Source organism: Hemiscyllium ocellatum, chromosome 6 (genome assembly GCF_020745735.1).
Source record: "Hemiscyllium ocellatum isolate sHemOce1 chromosome 6, sHemOce1.pat.X.cur, whole genome shotgun sequence".
NCBI lineage: Eukaryota > Metazoa > Chordata > Chondrichthyes > Orectolobiformes > Hemiscylliidae > Hemiscyllium > Hemiscyllium ocellatum.
In genome coordinates, this window is record NC_083406.1 from 30,542,829 (window position 1) to 30,567,436 (window position 24,608).

The 24,608-nt window shown below is 38.2% G+C and overlaps 1 protein-coding gene across 10 annotated transcripts in view; it reads right to left on the reverse strand.

Annotated features, from left to right (window-relative positions):
• The window catches only part of mycbp2 (MYC binding protein 2), a 245,305-nt gene that overhangs the window by 84,228 nt on the left and 136,469 nt on the right, over positions 1-24,608 (reverse strand). For 7 of the 10 annotated variants that reach the window (XM_060825911.1, XM_060825914.1, XM_060825913.1 and 4 more), the window contains 16 exons: positions 22,915-23,093; positions 19,877-20,019; positions 18,249-18,349; positions 17,910-18,128; positions 15,929-16,151; positions 14,451-14,569; positions 8,920-9,007; positions 8,650-8,699; positions 8,401-8,573; positions 8,158-8,302; positions 4,933-5,139; positions 4,587-4,642; positions 4,373-4,488; positions 3,781-3,878; positions 2,887-3,003; positions 637-777 (listed from right to left, as the gene is read on the reverse strand). In XM_060825911.1, the coding sequence (XP_060681894.1) occupies positions 637-777; positions 2,887-3,003; positions 3,781-3,878; positions 4,373-4,488; positions 4,587-4,642; positions 4,933-5,139; positions 8,158-8,302; positions 8,401-8,573; positions 8,650-8,699; positions 8,920-9,007; positions 14,451-14,569; positions 15,929-16,151; positions 17,910-18,128; positions 18,249-18,349; positions 19,877-20,019; positions 22,915-23,093 (2,175 nt within the window). The remainder of the gene's footprint in view (positions 1-636; positions 778-2,886; positions 3,004-3,780; positions 3,879-4,372; positions 4,489-4,586; positions 4,643-4,932; positions 5,140-8,157; positions 8,303-8,400; positions 8,574-8,649; positions 8,700-8,919; positions 9,008-14,450; positions 14,570-15,928; positions 16,152-17,909; positions 18,129-18,248; positions 18,350-19,876; positions 20,020-22,914; positions 23,094-24,608) is intronic. The other 3 variants (XM_060825915.1, XM_060825916.1, XM_060825918.1) reach the window with 3 other exon arrangements.

Here is a 24,608-nt window from a genome sequence, read left to right on the forward strand (position 1 = left end):
GCATGAGAGTAGTCTGTATCTGACAATTCCAAGCATTATAAAAAAGTGCTCCATAATTAATCAATAAATTAATTGGCTAACTGATCAAATATTTATTTTAAAAGTTATATTGAGTCTCAATGTAGCCAGCATCATTATCACTGATAGAATAGAGGACAACATCGGAACATGAAACGTGCAGAAAAATATTCAACACTTGTCCTCTAATCATTACTAAATGTCTGAACTTGACCAAGTAATTTTCACTAGTGACCTGACATTTTTTTTCTTTACCCTACAAAGCAATGACAGAAATTACACAAAGTATTACTTGGTTAAATATTGCATTAGTTTGCTGCAGCTTAATTCTGTGCCTTAGTTTATTTGTTTTCTACAAACACTTTGAAGAGAATTCTGCCCTTCCTATCAAAGGACTTCTGCCTTCTAAAAGATAGCCTTTAAAATGAGTGCACTTATTGCGTGAGAACTAAATAAACTGCAGCATCATGTCAATTGTAACAGTTAAAAGACTAAAAGATACAAGCGAATAAATTTTAATTAGTGCAGATTTTAGTAGATAGTGTGAAGCAGTGCTCACAGACAGCAAAGGGGTTAAATTGCCATAACAGGCTTTTCATCATTGGCACTGTTACTTACATCAACAGGGACCAGAAGGCTCTTGCCCAGGTGTTGGTTAAAAGAGAGGCACCAGGCTTCAGTGTAACCATTCATGTTGGGAACATACTTCTTTACAGTCTCATCATTCAGTCTTAGCCATACACCATCATCATTATGGATCTATGGGAAACAAGCAACAAAACGAGCCATGCCCTCCTGTAACTGCCCCAGAGCTGAAAAGGACAATGAGGCTCCAGACTAGAGAGAAGGTGGGCATCAGACACTAAATTTTAACCTTTAAATGCATTGAAGATAGCAATTTTTTTTCACAAATAGCAAAATGATCAGCTTAACAGAGCAGGAGTCCAATTTTTCATTCAGCACTGAAACTCTAACAGCAAAAGCTAATCTTACTTCCGTTTAAACCGGCCTGAATAAAAAACAGAAATAAACCACAAGAACTGTAGCATGTACACCGAAGCCAGTAACGACAGTGTGAAGGTGGCCCATGAAAATAAATTCCAATTCACACTAATTACACTATGCACTCTGACAGCCATTGTAAACTGTTCCCAATGCTAACATAAGTTGAAGTTATTAAGTTGTAAGGTATAGCTTCTTTGCTGAATACACAAAATTCGAAGACCCTACAACCTATATTTGCTTCCAATGGTCCAAAAATGTGTGGTTAGATGCCTAACTTTGGGCCCCACAATTTTAAACTAATTTGAATAAAAGGTTTTTCCTTTTTAACCTTCAGATTAAACAGAATATCAATGGTTTATCAATTCCCAATCCTGCCAACAGAGATAAGTCTTACATTGCACTGGCAGTAACATAAATGCAATAAAGGCTTCACTTCATTGATGTGTCTAATTTCCTGTCACAGTGGTCTGTTTTTCACCTGTGCACATCACTGTCAATATCAAGATATACCATTTGTATTTGGAAATTATTTTAATACAATGCAAATCTTTCAAGTCAAAGAGTCTTTTCTCGACAACACTAACCAGTGTACTAGATGGCGAGAATTTATATTTGCAATATTAGAAATAGTCTGAAGGCTGACAAAAACAAAGAGCTTCCATTCTGGATGAGTGATTATTTTTAATGGAGACCTTACCTACAGACAAAGAAAGCAAATGATTAGCATTTGCACGTTCAAGTACACCAATTTGTAGAACCATATGATTGTACAGTACAGGAAGCCGCCATTCGGATCCATCGTGTCTGTAATGGTTCCTCAAAGTAGTACCCAGCTAGTCTCATTCTCCAGCCTAACCTCCACAGCCTAAATTGATCATATTCGAGCATCTATCTGCTCTGCTTTGGAACCTGCCTCCACCACGCTCCCAGGCAGCACATTCCAAATTCTAATAATTCTGAATAAAGAACCTTCTCTTAATCTTGTTCCTAGTTTGCTTGCTGACAATCTTGAAATTGTGACCCCTAGTTACTATCATACCAAGTTTTGGACCCTGTCAAAATTGTTCATAATTTTGAATACCTCAATTAAGCCATTTCTTAATCTTCTCTACTCTAAGAATAAGAAGCCCAATTTCTTTTATCAAAATTCCCTCACTCCTTGCACCATTCTAGTAAATTTCCTTTGCACTCCAGGGATTTAACATCCTTCCTTAAATAAAATATCCAGTACTCCAAATGTAGTCTGACCAATGATTTTAGTGTTGCAGCATCACTTCCTTGCTTTTACACTGACTTTATTTATAAACCCAAGGATCCAATCAGCTTTCTTGACAACTGTTTCAACCTGTCCGGCCGCCTTCGGAAAATTATGCACGTGAACATCAAGATTCCTCTGCTCCTGTTCTCTCCTCAAATTTGTACTATTGTACCGATTCATCTAAACTCAGTTACATAGTGACTTTCTTTACTGACTATATAAACAGACAGGGATTTGATACTACTGAGGTAAACACTTTTCAGAACTTGAAATTTTGTATCACATTATACATAATTCGGATACATGTTAAAATATCTTGTGATATTATTAAGCCTGTATACAGGAAATTCTTAAAAGATGCCCACTTGCAGCATTTCCAGACTGCAGCCTCAAAGTTACCTGCATGTGTCAAAGCAAATCAAAAATGAAACTGCATATACAATCTAACTTTTGCTGCAAAATGTACTGAAGCTTGTGATATATAGACTGCTCACTTGATTATACTATTGCTAACAAATGTTTAAACTCTAAAAATACTTTCCCCCACATTTATGCAGACTTTTTCATTCCTCATCTACAAAACCTCCTCAAGTAACATTCTTTACCTCATCATTGAAAGTGATGGTTCCATTGACCTTCACTATGCCTATCTGCTCACTCTGGAGAGAGGGATGGCTACGTATACGAAGCCCTGCACTGTCCTTTGTCACAAATTTGCGGACCTGAGAGAAGCAAGGAAACAGTAAGACAAAGAAATAAGAAAAAAGCTTTTCAGATTAAAAGCAATAGATTAAACAGGTAAATTAAACGGTTGAGAATTAAAAGCTGACACTGACAGAGCAGAATTCATTTGGTTCAAGCAAGTGTTAGAGGAAATCGGCTAATTCTGTTATTCAGGTTAAAAAAAGTTCTAAAGACACAATTTTACTTTATATTTGAGATCTAGAAAGGTGAACAAATGCCCTAGCAGATTAAAAACCTGTAGTGCTTTAAGTTGCATGTAGTAGTCGTCATCAAAATTTGATAAATTCACACAGACAGGAATCCCACGACAGGTCTTTCTGCTATAATATGCATTTTGTTAATGTGAATTCAGTGCAACACGATTGACGGATTAGGGATACTATTTCATACATTTAAAACGTGTGCTGGCGGTATTGTGATTACATCGCCAACACTAAGTGCTGTTTCTAAAGTACGATTTTTCTGTAATGCCAGATTGCACAAGAACACAACCATCGTGTTATAGAACTGTTCATACAAGCATCACAAATTATCAAAGTATGGAAAGAGAACACAATTGCTAATTGACGGAGAATGCGCATGTACAATTATAATGCAGGAGACACGATTTAACGACTTTTGTTAATGTAAATACCTAAACACCTACAAATTGTGTTCTGCGCTTCCAATGTCTTTACAATGAGAATATTGAAATTCCAGCAAACTTCAGTTATGCCTTGCTATTATTTTTTGCTAATGCACGTCAGGTATCCTACCTTGCTTGGTTGTGGTTCAGCTTTTGGTTTGACCATTTGAGACCCTGGTGGTATCATTCCTTTGGGTGGGTCTTTCACTTCTACTTCAAGGCCAGCATCTGCCAAAAAGAGAACAAACAACTAACTTCAAGCTCAATTTCCAAACATACTTTACATCAAGACAATGAAACTATAAGCTTCGGAAAGCCTGGGAATTTCTTTAACAAATGAGGAATTTCAAATTAAGAAAGTTAAATGACATAGAAGTAACTGATTTAATACAAAGACAGACAGTACCGTAGAATTGAGAAATCATCCAAGACAAACATTCTAACTATCCGACAGCAGTATTCTTACGCTGCAAATTAAAGGGTTACGTGAAAATAGACCTAGACTAACTAAACCAGAAGAAATGCACTTTTTATGAATGTTTTATTTTACTGGATGACACACTATCAAAATTCATTTTTTTGTAGAAGGTGAAAAGCAAAAAAAACTAAAAATTTACAAATTTGTCTCAAGATCATCATGGAAATTATTTCCAAATCTTGACCAGTAGACCAGGTTGCTTGTAGCTATTAATGTAACATAATATTTAACACAATAAAGTTACCTGTTTCAATCCCATCTATCGTGACATGGATAGTGTAAAGACCTACAGCTCCAGGTGTCCAGTTGGCACTGTAAGTTCCATCATTGTTAGCCCGAATTAACATATTTTCACTTGGTCTGAGAAAGTTAACCAGTAAATCAGTCAATAAAGTCAATTCACTCGGAGATACGTCGCACTAAATTTTTTTTGTTTATGTCTGTTGTTGTCTTTTTACCTTTTTGGAGTGGGAGATGCAAATCGAAGCTCTTCAAATGAGTAATTTTCGTATGCCTGAATGATGAGGAATGCAAAAGCACATTTATAAGGCAGGTACATTGTGAGATGATTCAAAACTGTTGTAAGAAATTAACCATCTATTATATCATGGGTAAGATGCTATAACAGGTTAGTTGAAACATGTTTACAACAATTATTTAAATCAGAGAGGTCAGAGGTTCAAATGTGAAGGAACAATTAATGTGGGCTGGGTTGTGTCTCACTGAAGCCAATTACATAGGCTGGGATCAAATTCAGAAATGGTCTGCAGTGAAATCAAAATGTCAAAAAAGTGTATAAACTACCTTCATCATAGTGATTGCAGTATACCGAGCTTCTTTAACTATCATTGGTTCATAAGACACTTCCAGCTTGGGAGACGGCAATCCACCGAACGTCAGATCAGTACATGGTACAACAGTTGGAGGACTGCCAGGGATACGGTGCAGTTTTTTAGTGTTCTCCTGTTGCATAGACTTCTTTTGAGAAAGAGGAACAGCTTTCACCTCAACCTGTTAAAACAGAAGATTTTACAAGATTACTCTTTTTGTTCCTTCTGATAGAAGTAAAAACATCTTAATTCTAAAAGGAGCCACTTGAGAATACCATTAACAAAAGGAACTGTATGCCAATGTGAGAGACTTTATCTGGCTTGTGACATGGTATATTTTTCATTAATGAGCAAAACGTGCTGAGGTACTGGCCACAACTTTACCATTTTTTCTCAGATTTGGAAGGAGGGGGGGGGGTTAGTTCCAGATGATTGGAAAATTGCAAATGTTGCACTGTTGTTCAAGAAAAGATGTGAAGATAAGCCCACCAATAACAGGCCAGTCAGTTTATCTTAGGTGATGGGGAAACTTCCAAAAACAACAATTTGAAGCAAAATTCATAGTCAGATGAAAAAATGCAACTGCATTAAAAAAAGCCAGCATGGAGTTAAGAGAAAATTGTACTTAAGTAATTTGGAGCTTTTTGAAGAGGTAAGGAATATTTGAAAATGGCAAATTTGTTTGTGTCGTCCACATTGTCATTCAAAAGGTATATCTGACACAATGCCATACAATATACTTGAGCAATGTTATTGCTCATGAAATAGGTTCAGCATAATCCCCTTGGATCAGTAGCAACATGGATACAAAGTTGGCTGAGTCACACGAAACCGTAGTGCTGGATGAATGGATTTTGGATTGGTGGAAGGGTAGTGGAGATCTCTAGCCATCAGTTTTAAGTCCCTTGATCCCCCTGATATAGAGCAATAACCTTGACCTTGGTGTATAGGGAATAATTTCAAAATTTGAAGGTGATACGAAACATGGAATCATTGCAAACTGAGAACAGTTCAGAACTCCAAAAAAGGCATAGGCAAATGGGTGGAATGGGCAGACAAGAGACAAGTAAAGGTTGATGCATGAAAATGTAAAGAAAATAATTTTGGTAGGAAGAAACAACATGAACAGATGAATAAAAAAGGTTAATCTTTAAAGAATATGCAGAAGGACCTGAATGTATGCAGATATAAGTCATTAAAGATGGCAGACAGACGAAGCGTGTTGTCAAAAAAGCATATAATGTCTTAGAAGGTAAGAGTACAAGAGCAAGAGGATTATGCTGAACCTATAAAAAGAATGAATTTGGCTTTAGCTGGAGTGTCTAGTTCTGAGATGCAAAGGCATTGGAGAGAACATAAAAAAGACTCACAACAATGGTTTCAAGGATGAGAAAGTTCAGTTATGAAAACAAAGATGGGACAGCTCTCCTCAGAGAAAAGAAGGCTGAAGAATATTTAATCGAGGGACTCAAAACCATGAGAGGGCTGCACAGAATAGACAGGAAGGAACTGTTTCCACTTATGAAAGGAGAGAATAAGAGGGCAAAGATTTAAAGGAATTGATTAAAAAAAAAAGCAAGGTGACACAAGCAAAAACTTTTTAAAAAAAATAAAACCACTGTTAAGCTCTGTAATGCACTGCTTGTGTGTGTGATGGAGACAAGTTCAATTAAACTAAAGGGCATTAGATAGTTATCTAAAAAGGAATAAACTTAAAAAAAAGTGTCACTGGACTCGAAACATTAACTGCTTTCTCTCCACAGAGAGTGCCAGAACTGCTGAGTTTCTCCAGCAATTTCCATTTGTTTTTGTGACAAGCTTGTTAAAGATTGCCTGGATAAATAAAGAACGAGAAACCAATGTGCAAGTTGAAGATTATCATGATTAGACATAGTTATATTGTTACCTCGCATTGAAATTTACAATGCAATACCTCACCTTCAACCTAATCCCACTCCTTCCAAAGTGTATCACTTCACACCTTTTAGGGTTAAATTCCATCTGCTACTTTTCTGTCCATCAAACCATTCCATTTACAGAGGAACCTCAAATAGCAAGGCGGGGGGGGGGGGGGGGGGGGGAAGAGGAGGAGATGGGCAGTGTTGAATGGGGATCGCTATTGGACTGGGGAGGGGGGTGCTATTGGACACAGGAGTGGGGGCCTACGCAGGGTGTGCTGCTGCAGTCTCCTGGACGGGGAGCAGGTTTAAACTCCAAGCCTCAATGGAAACACATTTGATTGATCAACCGAATAATCAATTATCCGAACGTAGTGCCCCTCATCATGTTCAGATAATCAAGGTTCCTCGGTATATCTCCCTGCAACCAAATCAGTCACAATCTTAATGAATGGCAGGACCAAACAGTCTTTTCCTGTTTGCAGAATAATAGAATCCCTGCAGTGCGGAGAGAGACCATACAGCCCATACCCTTCAAACAGCATCCCAACAGCATTGCACCCTATCCCCACAAACCCACATTTACCATAGCTAACCAAACAGGCCTGCACATCTCTGAACACTATGGGGAAATTTACCACGACAATCCACCTAACCTGCAGCTCTTTGGACTAGAGGAAGAAACTAGAGTACCAAGCTGAAACCCACACAGATGCAGGGAGAATGTGCAAACTCTAAACAGACCGCAACCCAAAGCTGGAAACAAAATCAGGGTCCCTGGCACTGTACACTTGACAGTAGTGCTAACCACTGAGCCACAGTGCCACCCAAGGAACACGAGGAAACTACATCGAAATAAACTTTGTCTGCGTTTAGATTTGACAAAAAAAAGGCTTTCTGCATGAAAAAAAAACTTACAGTCAAACAGAAACGGTGACTCAGAAGCCTTTAATATTAAAGAATGTTTCAGAGAACCTAAGATCTTCTGTAGTGTAGCAGTAGCGCATAAGCTAGTTACTGTCATCTTTACAAAATACATTTTATGAAAACATCAGGTGCTTAAGGAAAAACACTATTCATTGAACTTTCAAGCATCGCTGGATTATAGTAGCAAAAGAAAATTCACTTTTGAAATTTGGAATTTATTTCCCGAACGAAGGTATTTCCTGTTCACTTGTATGATCCAAGTGGCAAATTTTTAATGCTTCAAAAATACATACTTAACTTATTCTTAACTTGCATATACAAATTTATTACTTTAAGTTGTTTCTTTGGTCAGCCTATTCCAAATCACTTTTTACCTTCAGGTTTGGAACATGAACTATATCTCCATATTGGTCCTTGGTTTGGACAGTGATGGTAGCAGGCCAGCCACATCTGATGTAGTCCTTATTTAATATCAGGGAGGTTTTCTGAGGATCTGCATAAGAATCCGGTTGAAGCCACCTGACATGAAAAACATGGTAACAAAATTTACATACAAAATTTAACAAAGGCATAGATTTATGGGCTCAGTAATTTCTTACATTAAATCTCGGTTTTACCTTGCAAGTCGTCCACCACTGGACCCAGGTAAGCATGCAACAAAGTCTTCTAAGAAAGAATGCTCATTGCTCTGCAGATGGAGGGGAAGATTACCTTCCAGTGCCTCCAATATAGTTGGTGAATGAGACAAAGCAAGTCCCTTTCCTAATAAACCGGCATGGTTTTTACACACCTGGCAAGAGGAAAATGCAAGTGAGTAAGGTTATGAAAAATGATGAGTAATTTAACTATAGCAACTGAACACTCACCTGCAGCGCCGATTCTTCAAGAATTTCAAGATCCTCCTCCAATTCATTTCCTGTCCAAACAAAGATGATTTAACAGAACAGCAGCACAAATTTGTTTTACCGCACATAGCTTTCATTATTAGTACTGTATAAACTGAAAGACTTCAAACGTAATCAATATACACCTAAAGATCATCATTCAGCAATAATCTCCAAACCAGCAATACACTACATTTTGTGCAAAACCCTCATCATCGTACACTTTTGGTTGACAAACGTAAAGATCCATACCCACAGGAAGTGCAAGCTCTTTTTTCATTAGTGACGCTGCACACATACTTCCAAGGTACGCCAATTCCTTTTCTAATTGTAGAATTCCCTGCAAAACAGAAATGTCTTGATGCGTGTTTGGTTTTAGCGAATTAAAGTTATAACGGGAAAAACAATAATGGGAGTTATAAGCATGAGCATATTTGTCAGTTTACTTTCCCAAAGTGCTGGTCTGTCTTTAGAACATTTAGAAAACTGAGTTTACGACCTGAAATCTTCTCTGAACAGCCTCCTAGGTGTGTATGTTTCTTCTACGTAAAGAGGCTGAAACTGTACAAGGTATTCTGGATGACATCTTAGCAACGCCTATACAGTTGCAACAAGACTTTCATAGTCTAGCCTCCTTGTAATAAAGACTAATATTTAATTGGTTTTCCAAATTATTTCATGCACCAGCATCCTAATTTTATGCAATACACGTGGACATTCAAATCTCCTGACTTGGCAACGAGTGCCTCATTCCCGATGAAGGGCTTTTGCCTGAAACATCGATTTTCCTGCTTTTCAGATCCTCCCTCTCCTGCTGTGCTTTTCCAGCACCACACTCTTGATTCTAATCTCCAGCATCTGCAGTCCTCACTTTCGCCAACAAGTGCATCACCACTGAACCAAGATTTTACAATTTACTACAAACTAGTTTTGTATTCCAGGTATAAATATGTGATTAACGAAACTAACATGCTGAAGCAGGAGATTTTAAGAGTCATATTCACAGAGACATACAGCATGGAAACAGACCATTTGAGTCCAAATCATACATTCTGACCAGATATCCCAAATAAATCTAAACCCCCTTTGCCAGCATTTGGCCCATATCCCTCTAAATCCTTCCTTTCCATATACCCATCCAGAGGCCTTTTAAAAATGTTGTAATTGTACCAGCCTCCACCATTTGCTCTGGCAGCACGTTTCATAGACACATCATCGTCTGTGTGAAAACGTTACCCCTTTGATCTTTTTAAATCTTTTCCCTCTCACCCTAAACCTATGCCCTCCAGCATTGGACTGCCCCACCACAGGAAATTCACCTTACCCATGGTCCTTACAATTTTATAAACCTCGATAAAAGGTCACTCATCAGCCTCAGATGCTCCAAAGAAAATAGCCCCAGCCTATTCAGTCTCTCTATACAGCACAAACCCTCCAACCCTGGCAGGATCCTTATAAATATTTTTGATCCCCTTTTATGTTTCACAACATCCTTCATACAGCAGAGCAGGGAGACCAGAATTGCATGCAGTACTCCAATAGTGGCCTAACCAATGCTCTACACAGCATGATCTCCCAACTCCTATACTTATTGCTCTGATCAATAAAGACATACATTTTGTTAAGAAAAAGAGTAGAGATGTGATTTTGAAAAGGGTCAGACAGTACAATTTTGTTTCATTATTGCCTTTAGTAGCCAAGAATCTAAAGAAATTTATCAACATAATCTGAACCTAGAAGATACTATTAACACGTCACAGTGGTGAGCTAAGTTTAAACTCCTTTTGGTCACTAAGAAGAGAGAAAATACATCGGAGGGAAGAGTAATATAAAACTACATAATAATATACTTTTCAATTATTAAAATTGAAAAAGACTACACTATATTTAGGCAAGCAACATTATAACATGTAGTGTCAATCTGCCACCCTGCAGATAAACACTTAGCCAAGAGACTAAACGAGAAGAGAAAGTGCAGAAAACTGTTGGCTCTTTCATCTTGAATCATTCCAAGCTCAGGATAGATTTGAAGGAAATTCACCTTTGTGATGCATCACTGAAAATTTCACGCAGCTAACAGGCAGACAAGTCATACAAGATTTCAATGCTGTGCTGAGGTCCAAAGGAATGCTGACATAATAACCTTAGATTACCATCGGAACAAATCTGACAAATTGTAATCCTTTTAAACTACCAACTTGTTGACAGTTTTTCCAATCAAACATTCAAACCTGGCCTGCCCCAAAAGCATTCATCACATAAACCAGGGAAAAATGCAGCTAGGTAGGAATGGTGTTGTAGGTTAATACAACCCCCGAAGAGGGGATGGAGGTAGATACAGTGGCAGGTGGGTGAGGTTAGGGTACCAATCAAATGCTTGGGGGAAATGGGGAGTCTTTTGGCGGTGGGGATGTCAATTTTGAGACATGATTTGGAAACGCCGGACTGGGATGTACAAAGTTAAAAATCACAACACCAGGTCATAGTCCAACAGGTTTATTTGGAAGTGCTGCTCCGTTATCAGCCAGTTGTGGAGAATAAGATTGTAAGACACAGAATTCATAGCAAATGTTTCCAGTATGATGTAACTGAAATTACATACAGGGGAACCTCGATTAACCGAATGTGATGGGCTGGCACTATTTCTCTTAATTGATTAAATGCCTTTCCTCTGTGGCTCGGAGCTTTTAAAGTGTGTTCCCCATTCAGGAGATTTTAGGAGCACATAGCGTGCAAGGCCCCGCCCCAGCACTGCCCCCTCCCCCCCCCCCCAACCCTATTCCCTTCCACCAATCCCTGTCCAACACTACCCTCCTTCCCCCCCCCCCCCCCAACTGTATTCCCTTCCACCAATCCCTGTCCAACACTGCTACTGCCCCCGCCAGGGCAGCCAGACTGGACACCAACAAGACTACTACTGCTGCCTTTGTGGGGCAAGTCTCCGAACATCTCTCTCACACACACCTTTTACTACAACCTTTTGACAGGCTCCACCTCTGCCCTGTACAGGACAATGTTGGTCAGATTATCTGGGGAGAAATGGTAGGGGGTTTAGGGTACACTCCTACGTAGAACACCAGGGAAAGTAAGGAGAGAAGTCATTTGAAGACTGTCTGTTTAATCACTGTAAACCAAAGACATGATCACTGTCAGAAAAAGGTCTTTGATGTACTGTTTCTATCGGGACCTCGAGATTTCCTTCGGATAATCCGATTTTTGGATAATTAGTATTTGGATAATCGAGGTTCCACTGTATTGAAAAAGACCTGGATTGTTTGTTAAACCTCTGATCTTTTACAATGACCATGTTGGTTTCTGTTCTTTCATATGTAAATCGCAAAAGTTTTTTAAAAAAGTTATATTTTCAAGTGAATGTTAACAACTGGTGTCATGTCTGCCCAGCTAACGTATTGAAGGTGTTAGCTCCCTGTGTGAGGCTGTCTGTGCCACAACGGTCAAACTGATTCTAATCTAAAAGAACGGATTTACAGAATCCTACATAGATAGATATAATCCTGCAAGTACAAATTCGCCCCACAAACTAATGTGTGTGGGTGCGAGTCATGCGTGTCCGTGAGAGGGTGTGTACACACACACAGACGGATGGACACACACACTCATGCAGACTTTCTCTCATACACTCAAACATGCATTCCCACACACGCCCTTTCACAGACTTCAACCTCTTTACACTCATACACATACACCCTCCTACAGACACTCATACTCTCATCCCCCCCCACACACAAAGGTTTGTGGGGTGAATTTGTACTTGCAGAACTATGCCTAAGTTTGATCAAAAACTGCATGAATCCATGTAAGATTCTGTTAATCCGTTCTTTTAGATTAGAATCAGTTTGACCATTATGACACCGACAGCCTCAAACAGGGAGCCAACACCTTCAAAGCGTTATCTGGGCTGACATGACACCAATTGTTAAAGTTCACTTGAGAATGTAACTTTTAAAAATGGTTTTGCGATTTACACATGAAAGAACTGAAACCAACATAGTCATTGCAAAAGATGAGAGACTTAAACAATCCAGGTCTTTTTCAATATATAGTTTCAGTTACATCATACTGGAAACTTTTGCTATAAATTCGGTGTCTTACAATCTTATTCTTCACAACCACTTGATGAAGGAGCAGCCTTCAAAAAGCTAGTGCTTCCAAATAAACCTGTTGGACTATAACCTGGTGTTGTGAGATTTTTAGTTTTGAGACAGGTTTCAGTTTAATTGTTTAAGTGTTCCTTAATCCCCTGCTAAGTCTTATACAGAGGGCATGACCCATTGTAAAGTTAAAAATCGCATGACAGCAGGTTATAACTAGCTACCTGACGAAGGAGTACTCTGAAAGTTGGTACTTCCAAATAAACCTGTTGGACTATAACCTAGTATGGCGTGATTTTTAACTTTGTCCACCTTAGCCCAACACCAGCATTTTTATATTATGGTCCAGCATAAAAGACCAGTTAGGAGAAGGATGAGGGTAGTGAATTTGTAGAATTCTTTACCGCAGAGGGTTGTAGAGGCTGGGTCATGAGGTATATTAAAAGGGCGAGATGGACAAATTATTACATCAGTAAGGGAATCAAGGGTAAGAGGAAAATGGCAGGAAAATGTAGTTGAGGATTATCAAATTAGCCATGATCTCACTGAATATGCAGCAGACTGGATAGGCCAAATGGCCTACTTTTATTCCTCCATCTTATTCTTTTATTCATAGAGTTGGAATACGCCAAATTCTCCCACATTAGGCAGTTTTATCGGAGGATTGGAAATTGCCCATAAGGAAATTCAAATTTCTCAGCAATTCCCCAGAGTCAGCTGTATTGGTGTATCTGCATGATCCTCGTTGACTAGCTGGCTGTTGATGTTTATCTAGGTCAATATATGAAGATAAATAGGCCAAAACAAAACCTGAGGCAATAACTCTAAAGCAAACAATGAATTTAATACCAGAGTGGAACCTACATAGTCATTAACAAATTCAGTGAAACTTACAAATTACTGACACCTTAGGGACTAGCAATAAAAGGCCCTGTGTACTGCAAAAATGTTCCCAATGTTATATAATCAGCTCCAACTATTATCAGTATCTAATTAATTGCATTAATGCCAAGCTCTCACTCTCACATCAGTAGTCAGTCCTGTCAACAATAGCTTGACAGTTTCAGACCCATTCCACTTCAAACTATCCTCACTTAGAGCACAGTATACCTTCACAGTACAGCTATGTATTTCACAGTTGTCCTTATCATCATCCAGTCAGTCAGAGGACCAAAGAGGAAAATGTAGGAGGAACAGGTGGTGCTAATATACTGAAACTTCCAAAAAAAACAGATTTGGTGGATTGAAAGTTGTGTATTTCAATTTCACTGTTCATGGTTTCAAAAGTAGCTCTTTTATGCATTACAATGTAAGCTACTGGGGTCCTTAAATTAAGTGCCCATTCTCTGAATGTCTGTTTTTACAGATATAATATATGAAGAAATATTAACAGCAGTCTCACACTGGTTTATTGGATTATTCAATGAAGAACATGGAGTAAGATACAATAAAAGGATAATTTTGGCAATTAAACAAGCAATTCTGATTTAAGAACTTTTCCCCACTTTGATCTAGTAAAGTGTATTGTTTCAACACAGCATTTGCAACTTTGCATAGCGAAACTTTAGTTCAAGTTTGATTTCAAACGCAAAAGTTTTAAGGTGTGAACAGCTTTATAACAGAATATATTCTCTTGTACAATATTCTATTAGATGCACTACAAAAGATTACCTCATCAGGTCCAGGACTGAATTCATAACCCACAGCAACACACTTGAAACCATAAAAACTGGCCTTCTCGTCTTTTACATAGTCTGATGCAGTCTCCAAAGAGAAAATAGCATCATTTCCTAGAAAAATCACATGTACATATAAATCTAAAACAAAAACTTGCAAAATAGAAAGGCTTTCTCTAACATGACTCATATGATCTTCCCTTCTTGGATCCTCACATCCTGCCTTAGGGGACAGCTTTATTGAACAACATCTGATTTATAGTACAAGGTTTTTCCACATTCAGTTTCTCAAGAGAACTGTTTTACATCTTTCTAAAGAAATCTAAGGATAGGTAATGCAAAACACTGAACCAAGATAAATATTAAGATACCACAGTCATACATAATGCTTGTAAGGTATTCATCCTCAAGTACTGAGGGGCGGGGGGAAACAGGGACAGAGTCACATTGTTGGCTCAGTGAGCATTTACTATCCATCCCGAATTGCACAGTGGGCAGTTAAGAGTTAATCGCATTGTGGTGGCTGTGGAGTCAGGTCAGGAGAGCACTTTCCTTCCTCAAAAGGACATTAGTGAAGCAGTTGGGTATTTCCAATAATCAACAATGGTTTCATGGCCATCATCAGACTCACTAGATTTCCACTAAAATGAAATTCCACCATCTGCCACTGCAGGATTCAATCCTGGGTCTCCAGAGCATTATCTGAGTCTTGAGAATACTAATCTAGCAATAATACACAGCCTCCCATAATCATGGCCATTTTAAGAATTTATTAAATAACGTAATCAACCAAAGTAAAGTTGCATTAAATTGTAATGTAGAAATTTGGGGATATAGATGGCAGTATCAAAATCCTACATATTGAGTACTTCATTTTGTTTTTACTTCCCTGTAATTCTTCATTCTAGATTGTGCTTTAGCCTTATAAATATTGCTTTGTGCCAAACAATATTCTGCCTCCAAAATTCAAGTGTTTGTTATTAATCCATCCACATCTCATGATTCAAATGCCACATTCTTTAACTAAACATATTACATATACTGCAGAGAAGACCTTGAAAATTGACAAAGTCAAAAGCTGTAGAACAAAAAAACCTCAAAAGCTATTCAAATTTGATTGAATTTTTGAAATAAAGTGTCTATTGTTGGCCACAGAGATGTCACTCAAGCATTAATACCAAATACTTCTGAATAAAAGGTCACAAAAGCAGTCTCGAATTGTAGTGTCAAGCTTTCAGAACCAGTCAAATTACATAAGAATTTGACATGGTGTTATTTTAGGCTTGATGAGAGGTTCCTGAGGCTCTATAATGTCAATGCAGATTCATACAGCAACTGGCTGTCCCCTGCTATTGTTGTCAAACTGCAGAGTCATCTTTTGATCCCAAAAAAACAGTAGCACTCCCAAATCCCAACTAAACATAGCACAACTAAAATCTGCTAAAAACAGGAGACTTTTCTTCCCTCATATACCTGGCAAAATAAGGACTGTAGTTGGCCATCCAGTGGAACCAGAAAATTTTTTCAATTCTATCCATGAATTTAGACCATCATGGCTTGTACTTTTAGGTCCAAATCCTGAACTTTGCAAAGTTTTATTTGGAATCAGCAAACGGAGCACATCTTCTGGCTGTGCAGTACCACACAGTGGGTCGAATTCGATAGTCATCCACCTGACACAATCTGGAAAAGTTACCTAAATAAGAAACAAACAATATTATTTTCAGCTTCCAATTGGCAGCTCTTCATTTATTACCTGAGTATCTTTATTTTAATCTAAACTAAATCGATGCACAAACTGCTTTTAGAAGGATTTTAATCAAAATGTATTTGAGCAGTCTCCAACTTTTGATCATTATACATGTTCAACACAAGATTTTGTATTTTATCAAAGTTCATAGCTGAGAGAAATATATGGTTGTCACACTTAACACACAGTCAAAGATATACAGCATGGAAACAGATCCTTCATCTAACTCGCCCATTCTGACCAGATATCCTCAACAAATCTAGTCCCATCTGCCAGCACTTGTCCATATCCCTCTGAACCCTTCGAATTCATATAGGCATCCAGATGCCTTTTAAATGCTGGAATTGTACCAGCCTCCACCACTTCTTCTGGCAGCTCATTTCATACACGCACCACCCTCTGTGTGAAAATGCTGCCTTTTAGTCCTGGAACGGCCCTGACCAAAAATGTCAGTTTTCCTGTGCCTCCAATGCTGCCTGACCTGCTGTGCCTTTCCAGCTCCACATTTTATTGACTGTGATAAAAAGTTATGGTGTGTGGGGTAGTGGATAGGATGTGGGGAAATTCAGGCCCTAAAATTATTGAACTTGATATTGAGTCTGAAGGGCTGCACGCTCTCCAAGCCAAATATGAGGTATGTTTCTTCCAGCTTATGCTGAGCATTGCTGGAACACTGAAACAATCCGAAATAGAGATGGTGGCAACAGAACAGGGTGGTGTGTTGAAGTGGCAGGAAACTGAAAGCTCAGGGTCTTCTTTGCGAGCAGAATGTAAATGTTCTGCGAAGTGGTCACCCAGTCTATGCTTTGTTTCCCCAATGTAGAGAAGACCACATGGCGAGCAGCAAAGGCAATAGACGAGATTGTGAGGAGTGCAGGTAAAGTCCTGCTTCACTTGGAAGGTATGTTTGGTCCCTTGGATACGGAGGAGGGAGGTGGTAAATGGGTAGGTGTTACACCTTTAGAGGTTGCAGGGGAAGGTGGTATTGGGTGTGAAGGAAGGGTGGACCAGATTGCCCTGGAGGGAATGGCACCTGCGGTAGGTGGACAAGGGAGGGGAATGTGTGTCCCGTGGTGGCAACTTGCTGAAGGTGGCCTTGTTCAGAGACTAGAACTCTTAACTGAACTCTCCAGCCAAGAGAAACAATCTTGCAGCATCTAATTAACAATATTCATTTAATTCTGTTCTTATAATTCTCAATTCCGTTTCGCAGAGTCTTTTTGGAAAAAATGGAAGAGACCAATACAAGATCGTTTTTTTAAAGCTAAATTCTTTCCCTAAACAAAGCTGCTCTTAATTTAAAAGGTCTGACGTGATCAGTCGGCTTTTAATTCGAGGACAGCAGCAGTGGTTCGCACTGTTATCTCACAGCGCAAGGTATCCGGGTTTGATTCCAGCCTTGGGTGACTGTCTGTGTGAAATCTGCATGGGTCTACTCTGGGTGCTCTGGTTTTCATCCACAGATTAGGAAGATTGGCAGTGGTAAATTGTCAATAATATCTTGATGTGCGCGGGCTAGATGGGTTAGCCATGGTAAATATGGGGTTATGGGGAGAAGGTGAGGGGGCTGGGATGCTGTTTGGAGGGCTTGTGTGGAGTTGATGGGCCAAATGGCCTCTTTCTGCACTTTAGGGGATCTATGATTAGAAATTCTGCTTTTAAAATACACATCTACAATACTGTAACAATCTTATTTGAGCATACCTTTAGTTGACTGACACAAGCTGGTTTATAAGGATGGTCACTCTCCACCACAGCATAATGGTTAGAAGTAGTACAAGCAGAGAGGCCTTGTTCAGGTTGATTGCCTGTTGCACTGTCTGTTGACTGATTAGGATTAAAGGCAGGGGGGGCATATTTTTGGTTCAATGTTGCTACTGGAGGCAGAAGCTCCTGGACAAGACCAAAAACTTCAACGGCAGCCTTTTTTTTAAAAAAGGAACAAAAACACTTGATAAAGCTTAAAGAAATAACTGAGAATGAGTGTCAGAACAACATTAAAAATAATCAGCATTAATCATGTTTAGAAAATAATTTACTTACTTTTGGGACATTAGCAGCCACTGGTGCAATGTAAGCCAAAATAAGTGGAAGCAGCATAGATATCAGACTGGAAGAGCTGAGTAGTTCTGGAATATCTTCCGCTAAATAAAAATACTTATTGCTTAACCATTATTTTGTGAACAAAGCACAACAGGTTTTAGATTTTAATACAGAAAGCATTACATAATAAAGTAACACCCAGAAAGCTAGCTGTTAACTATACAGCCTTCTTGCTTCCCTACAGCCTAGCCCTGTTTCCTGACAGGTGACAGATAGGATGATTTGTGAATATCTCTACTGCAGCATGATAGTTAATCTTTCCACTAAGCAAAAAACTTAAGACTGTGTTACCCAAATCAGCATAATCAAAAGCAAGTTGTGCTAAAATAATGAAATGGAAAAGAAAACCCAATGACTTCCTACGTCAAGTCTACTTAAATTGTATGCATTCTAGCTTACCCCAAAGGAGACAAGCAGGTAGTCCACACTTTTCCTTTGTCAAATACTGCTCTCAGAACATGCACAAGGTAGCCCTGATTAAATACCCAGTTCAATAAATAGTAACCTTTATACGAACCACTTTTAATATTAGAAATACAAAGGCTAATCGAGCAGAGATCATCCTCTATTTCGCTAAATCAAAGTCCTCATTATGGACTATTTTACCCAGTTATTTTATTCCATCACTTAGTAACAGAAAAATAAACAACACAATAACTGACCACAGGTGACTGAAGTCAGCATGGAACACAAGATGCTAGATCAGAGTGGTGCTGGAAAAGCACAGCAGGTCAGGCAGCATCAGAGCAGCAGGAAAATTGATGTTTCGGGCAAAAGCATGAAGGGCTTTTGCCCAACACATCGATTTTCCTGCTCCTCGGATGCTGCCTGACCTGCTGTGCTATTCCAGCACCACTGTGATCTCCAGCACCTGCAGTCCTCACTTTTGCGTATGGAACACAAGACTTCGAAGTCAAACATAGTTACACACTTCAGCTAACTTCCAGATGTTGACCAAGTGGTGGCAAATGCATGAGCAAAATAAGATTGCTGGGGAATAAATACAATCAGAAACCTAGTCAACTGGACAACTCACAAGGTGTTTACCATAAAGATGAGATTTGCTGAGCTCTCTGCCAAAGCACTGTTAATAAATATTTGTATTTCTTGCACAGTTAATAGAGTACCTGATTAAAGGAATATGCACAAGCACAACTATCAAAGTCACTGAACTTATTTTCGTTGAGATCAATAACATCTCACCTTTTTATCTATCCTGACAACTTTAGAGAGCTAAACATTAAGTTGTCTTTTAAAAAGAACATTGCCTGCACTGTCAAAATCTCCCCCCACAACCCAAATTTATATTGGTGTTCTCAATAACAATAGCATAAGCTATCGACTTCAATTTTTTACCCTTATTGTAACATGGCTAACATACAACACAAAATTTCATGATCAACAAAATATGCCCCTCAAGCCTGCCAACACCAGTTTAACAAAGAATAGACGGCAGCTGCCAAATTCATTGCTTTCAAATCAGCTCACCTACCATGCCGTAAAACATCCATGTGCTAATCACAAGAACAAACTTTTGGTTAGACTTATTTAAGAAAATACATACATACCATCTACAGCCAGGGCCCTGTGCAACAAATCCTTAGCTGCACGAACAACTGCAGAAACAACAGAAAGGGCCCTGCTGCAGTTTTTATCTTCTTCATTGGCTTTGCTAAGCAGCTGTGATTGTAGATCTCCATCAAACTCACTTCTACAAGTTAAATGGCACAAATTACTGGCATGAAATATTCATTAGATTTGACTCTTCCGACATAATTATCGGATTTATTCAAATAGATGATTTGACTAACCAAAAGCTAACCAGACACTGCATGGACATTTAGCATAGTATAGAAAATACCTGTAAAGTTTATTTTTTTTAAAAGTTTGCAATCACAATTGATTTTAAAATTAAATTTTTTCCATCAAGCAACTGTGACTGCAAGTTCACAGGGGGGAAATAGAAATGCAAGAAACATTCTTTCAGTCAACACTGCAACAGCAAATTTATGTTCACTCCAAAACGGCTGAATTTATCGAGAAATCTACCTTAGCTTGAAGGTCTCAGGTCACATACCTATTTGGATAGATGATCACAGTCATGGGGTAATATGTTAAAATTGCTGCATCATGTGGGGGTGCATGGGAACAGTACATGGTTCCATTCTGAATTGTTACTTCGTGTCTTCAATTGTAAATGCAATGTATGGATGTCAATTAATGAGACCTCACCATGGTTGTACTATTTTGCTACCTTTGTGAAAACCAACCAGAAAAAGATCACCAACTAGTAAGATCAAAGTACTCTAGACTGCAAACCCTGGCTAATATTGTCTAGCTATTTTCTGAGATTCTATCAAGGTGAATCTCATTGTGTTTAATTCTGAACGGAGCTCTGGACGCTAAAGGACTGAGCATTTCTACTTCAGATATTGCCCACTTTATCCATACCTCAGCACACAAACTCTAACACTTTTAAACCATCTCTTTGCCACCACACTATTCCATTTATTCAAAGGTTTCCAAAGTGAACTTTCAAGCACACCTTATAAAAATGAAAATTCATCGAGAACTCTTCTTGTATCCTTAACCGTACTCTCTGCTGTCTAATCACCTGGCTTTGACCCACCCTTCACCCAATGCATCAAATTTAAAATTCTCACCAACAAACCAACTGTGTCAACATCACGTGATTTGAAATGATGGCAATAGGTTGATATTACCGAATTTACAGAACCATATCTAAAGTCAAAAGTTAACTTTGAGCAAGAATTGTACAAGGGGATACACTTCCTCCATCCATTCCTCCCCAACCTTTCAGTGAAAAAAGAGAGAATTATTTGAATATGCAAAGGTCTGTTTAGTTAGATGAAGTTAAAACCTATCAACCTAATCTTAGAATACACTTGTCACTTTACTAACACTGAATAGAGACCAAACCTGATAACTGCTCATCTTACAAACCCATGTTTACATCCTTTTCGCACCTAGCAGTGACCAGCTAACAAATATCAGATCGGAGATAAAAACTGAAACTTTTCACATTATTTTTATTATACAACTTAGATAACAGTAAACTTTATTCTAAATTTACTGCTTCATTATACTTAGAAAAGGTGGGAGCTGGTGGGAAATAGAGAGGGGGGGAAACGAAAAGTGTCAATAAATACAAAGAGTAATTTGTTGTAAACAAATTCCTCATTAGAAAACAAGTTAATATAAAAATATCAGTCATACGCTACATATAAAAGGATAAAAGATTATTCAAACAGTACAGGTGAAATGATAACAGAGATCCATGTGGAATGGCAGTATGGGAAATTCTGAAAATAGAACTTGTTTTGTTCTCTCTTGACATGTCATCTTGCCTGTCTTTAGTCTATTTCTTTAATTTCATCTCCTATCCTGATTTAGCCTTCTCATTTTATTAGAACTTAATCTTCACAAACAGTATTTCAGTTTTCTACTGGACATCATGCTGACTTTGGGTCTGAATGTGGTCTTTTGTAACTTCAGATCTTTGTTAGATCCTTCAATTATTCACAGTAGCACTCCTATAAAATGGGAATGGTGAAGGGAAGCTAGATTAACATTTGACTGAAAGAATAATGCTGAAAAGAGAGAAATATTTTGTACTCATCAAGACAAACACAAGAATGCCAAATTTCAAATGATCACACCAATTTATACCACAGGAGAAGAGATATTGGTTTGTTGCTATGTCAACTTTGGCTGAGGAAATGTGATGGAAAAAGCAACAGGGAACTCCAGATTCCTCAAGCTCCTGGGCTAATTCAAAAGAGGCACAAAACCTGAACATATTCCTTTTGTTTGCAGAGAATGGAATTGTGTGTGTGAATGTATGTTGCTTCTAGCAAGTATAAATGAACCACATTATGAGCTCAGCTGATTATCTTCAATGAGTTAACAATGTAACTATTATTGCATTTAGGTTTATTCGGAAACTCAATACAAGGTTAGCGTTTAGCATAGATCAAAACATGGAATTTAATGGAAAATTCATTATATTCCTTGTCTATAATTAGCAGATCTGCAACACCAAACATGCATTTTTTTATTTTGATTTTTAATGCCCTTTCCTTCAGGTTTGCACATGGGCCTTACTTACATCCTCTCTTTCTCTGTTATTCTTTTTACACATCGACAGTATCTTAATAATAATCTTTTACAACACTGTGCAAGAACAAATCTCACATTTATTTTCTATAAATGGAGTGCTTTAAGCTCCTAGCTAAAGGAATTCCTTCCTCATGAGGCAAAGTGCTTATGGGCATTTTTGAAGGTAAAATATCATTGGAGCATTGACTAAAAGACTGTTCCTTAAATGGTGACTGAAAATATCAGTAACCTAAAAGCAAACTGTTGCATCCTTTTCGTGTTTTGGGTCTAGGCGTTTTCACGCTTTACTGTTTATTAACATATAATTGGGCTAGAATGTCAAAGCATATTATGTTGATTCAATATGCTAGAGGATATTTCTTGGTTGTTGGAATCTGTTTAGTAATAACGTTTCATAAACACAATGGTACTGAATTATTTCTTCAGCTGGCCAGCAAATCTGAAAAAAGGCTTTGCACATTCTTACCTGTAATAAAGTACCTGAGGGATTTGACCTCGAGTTTGATTAGTTCCATTACTGCTGAGGCTACAGGTACTGAAAGTGAAGGTTACACCATCTGGGCATTGAACTGTTGTCATTCCTCCATCTCCATTTGCAGTACGACTTCCATAGTTCCTTAGACGAACTGCATACTTGACATTTTCCTGGAAGGCAATCAATTCAGCAAGCATTACACAGAAATCTAAGTTCACACAAAGTACATTAATGTTAGAATCATGGCACTAAATTTGAGCACCCAGGCTATGAGGAATGAATTTCTGGAGCATCTTATAGACTGCTTTCGAGAGCAGTATGTTGCAAAGCCAACTAGAAGACAGGCTGGCGTGGATTTAGTATCATGCAATGAAAAAGGGCAAATAAAAAATTGTGTTGTAAAAGAAACTGTATGAAAGAGTGACCATAGTATAATACTTTTACATCATGGTTGAAAGTGAAGCAGTGAAGCAATCTGAAGCAAAGGTGCTAAATTTCAATAAGGGAAATTATGAAAGATTAAGGCACAAGTTGGCTGACCTGGATTTGGAAAATATATTAAATATCACAACTGGACACAGCCAATGCAAATCTTCAAAGGACACTTAAAAACCTATATATATTCAAGGTGCAGAAATTCATAAAAAGGTCATGCAATCAAGGCTGACAAATTAAGTTAAGAACTGTCTAAGAGTAAAATAGACTAATAAAATGGCCAGAAATAGCAATGAATCTGAGCAATAGAAAGCTTCTAGAATACAGGAAAGCAGAACCAAGAACTGACCATGAAAGGAAGAAGAGATGCAAATGCAATTGAAAAATAACAAGTGTGACATTGCTAATATTGCAGATGATAAAAGGTAAAACAAGATTACATTGCGAGGAAGATGGTTTCAGGAGGATTTCTATAGGCTTAGAAAATTTGGCAAAAATATACCAATTGGAATATAATGTGTAAAAATGTGAAGTTATCCACTTTGGTAAGAAAAACAGACGTGAAGAGCATTGCTTAAGTTTACCGAAATTGAAAAGTGCAGCTGTGTAAAAAGGTCCTGGGTGTCTTTCTCAATAAGTCATTAAAGGTTAACAAGCAGGTGCAGCAGGCTGTGAGGAAGGCTAATGAAATGCTAACCTTTAAATCACTCATAGATTTGAGTACAATAGGAGTGAAGTCTGGCTTCAGGTGTATAGGAGAGTAGTGCGCACAGTTTTGGTCTCCTTATCTCAGGAAAGATACTATTGCCATAGAGAAGCAATACAGGTTCACCATACCAGAATGGCAGGAGTTTCCTACAAATGGAGATTGAGCAAATATATCCTCTCCAGTTTTGAAGAGGGAAAGGTCACCTCATTGAAACTTAAATATAGAAAGGGATTGACATAGGTGAAATGTTTCCACTAGTTGAAAGTCTAGAAACAGAGGGCACAATGTAAAATTAAGAGAGATATCATATTGGACCAAGAGGAAGAGAATTTCTTTTACTCAGAGAATGGTGAACATTTAGGATTCCCTATCTAGAGGCTGTGGAATCTCGGCCTTAGAGTATACTGAAAGCAGAGACTGACAATTTTTTTGGTTATCAATATGTAAATGGTTATGGGGATAGTATGGGTGAAAAGCACTGAAATTTTCAGTCAGCCATGATCGTATTAAATGGTAGAGCAATCATTGGGATGAGCGGTCT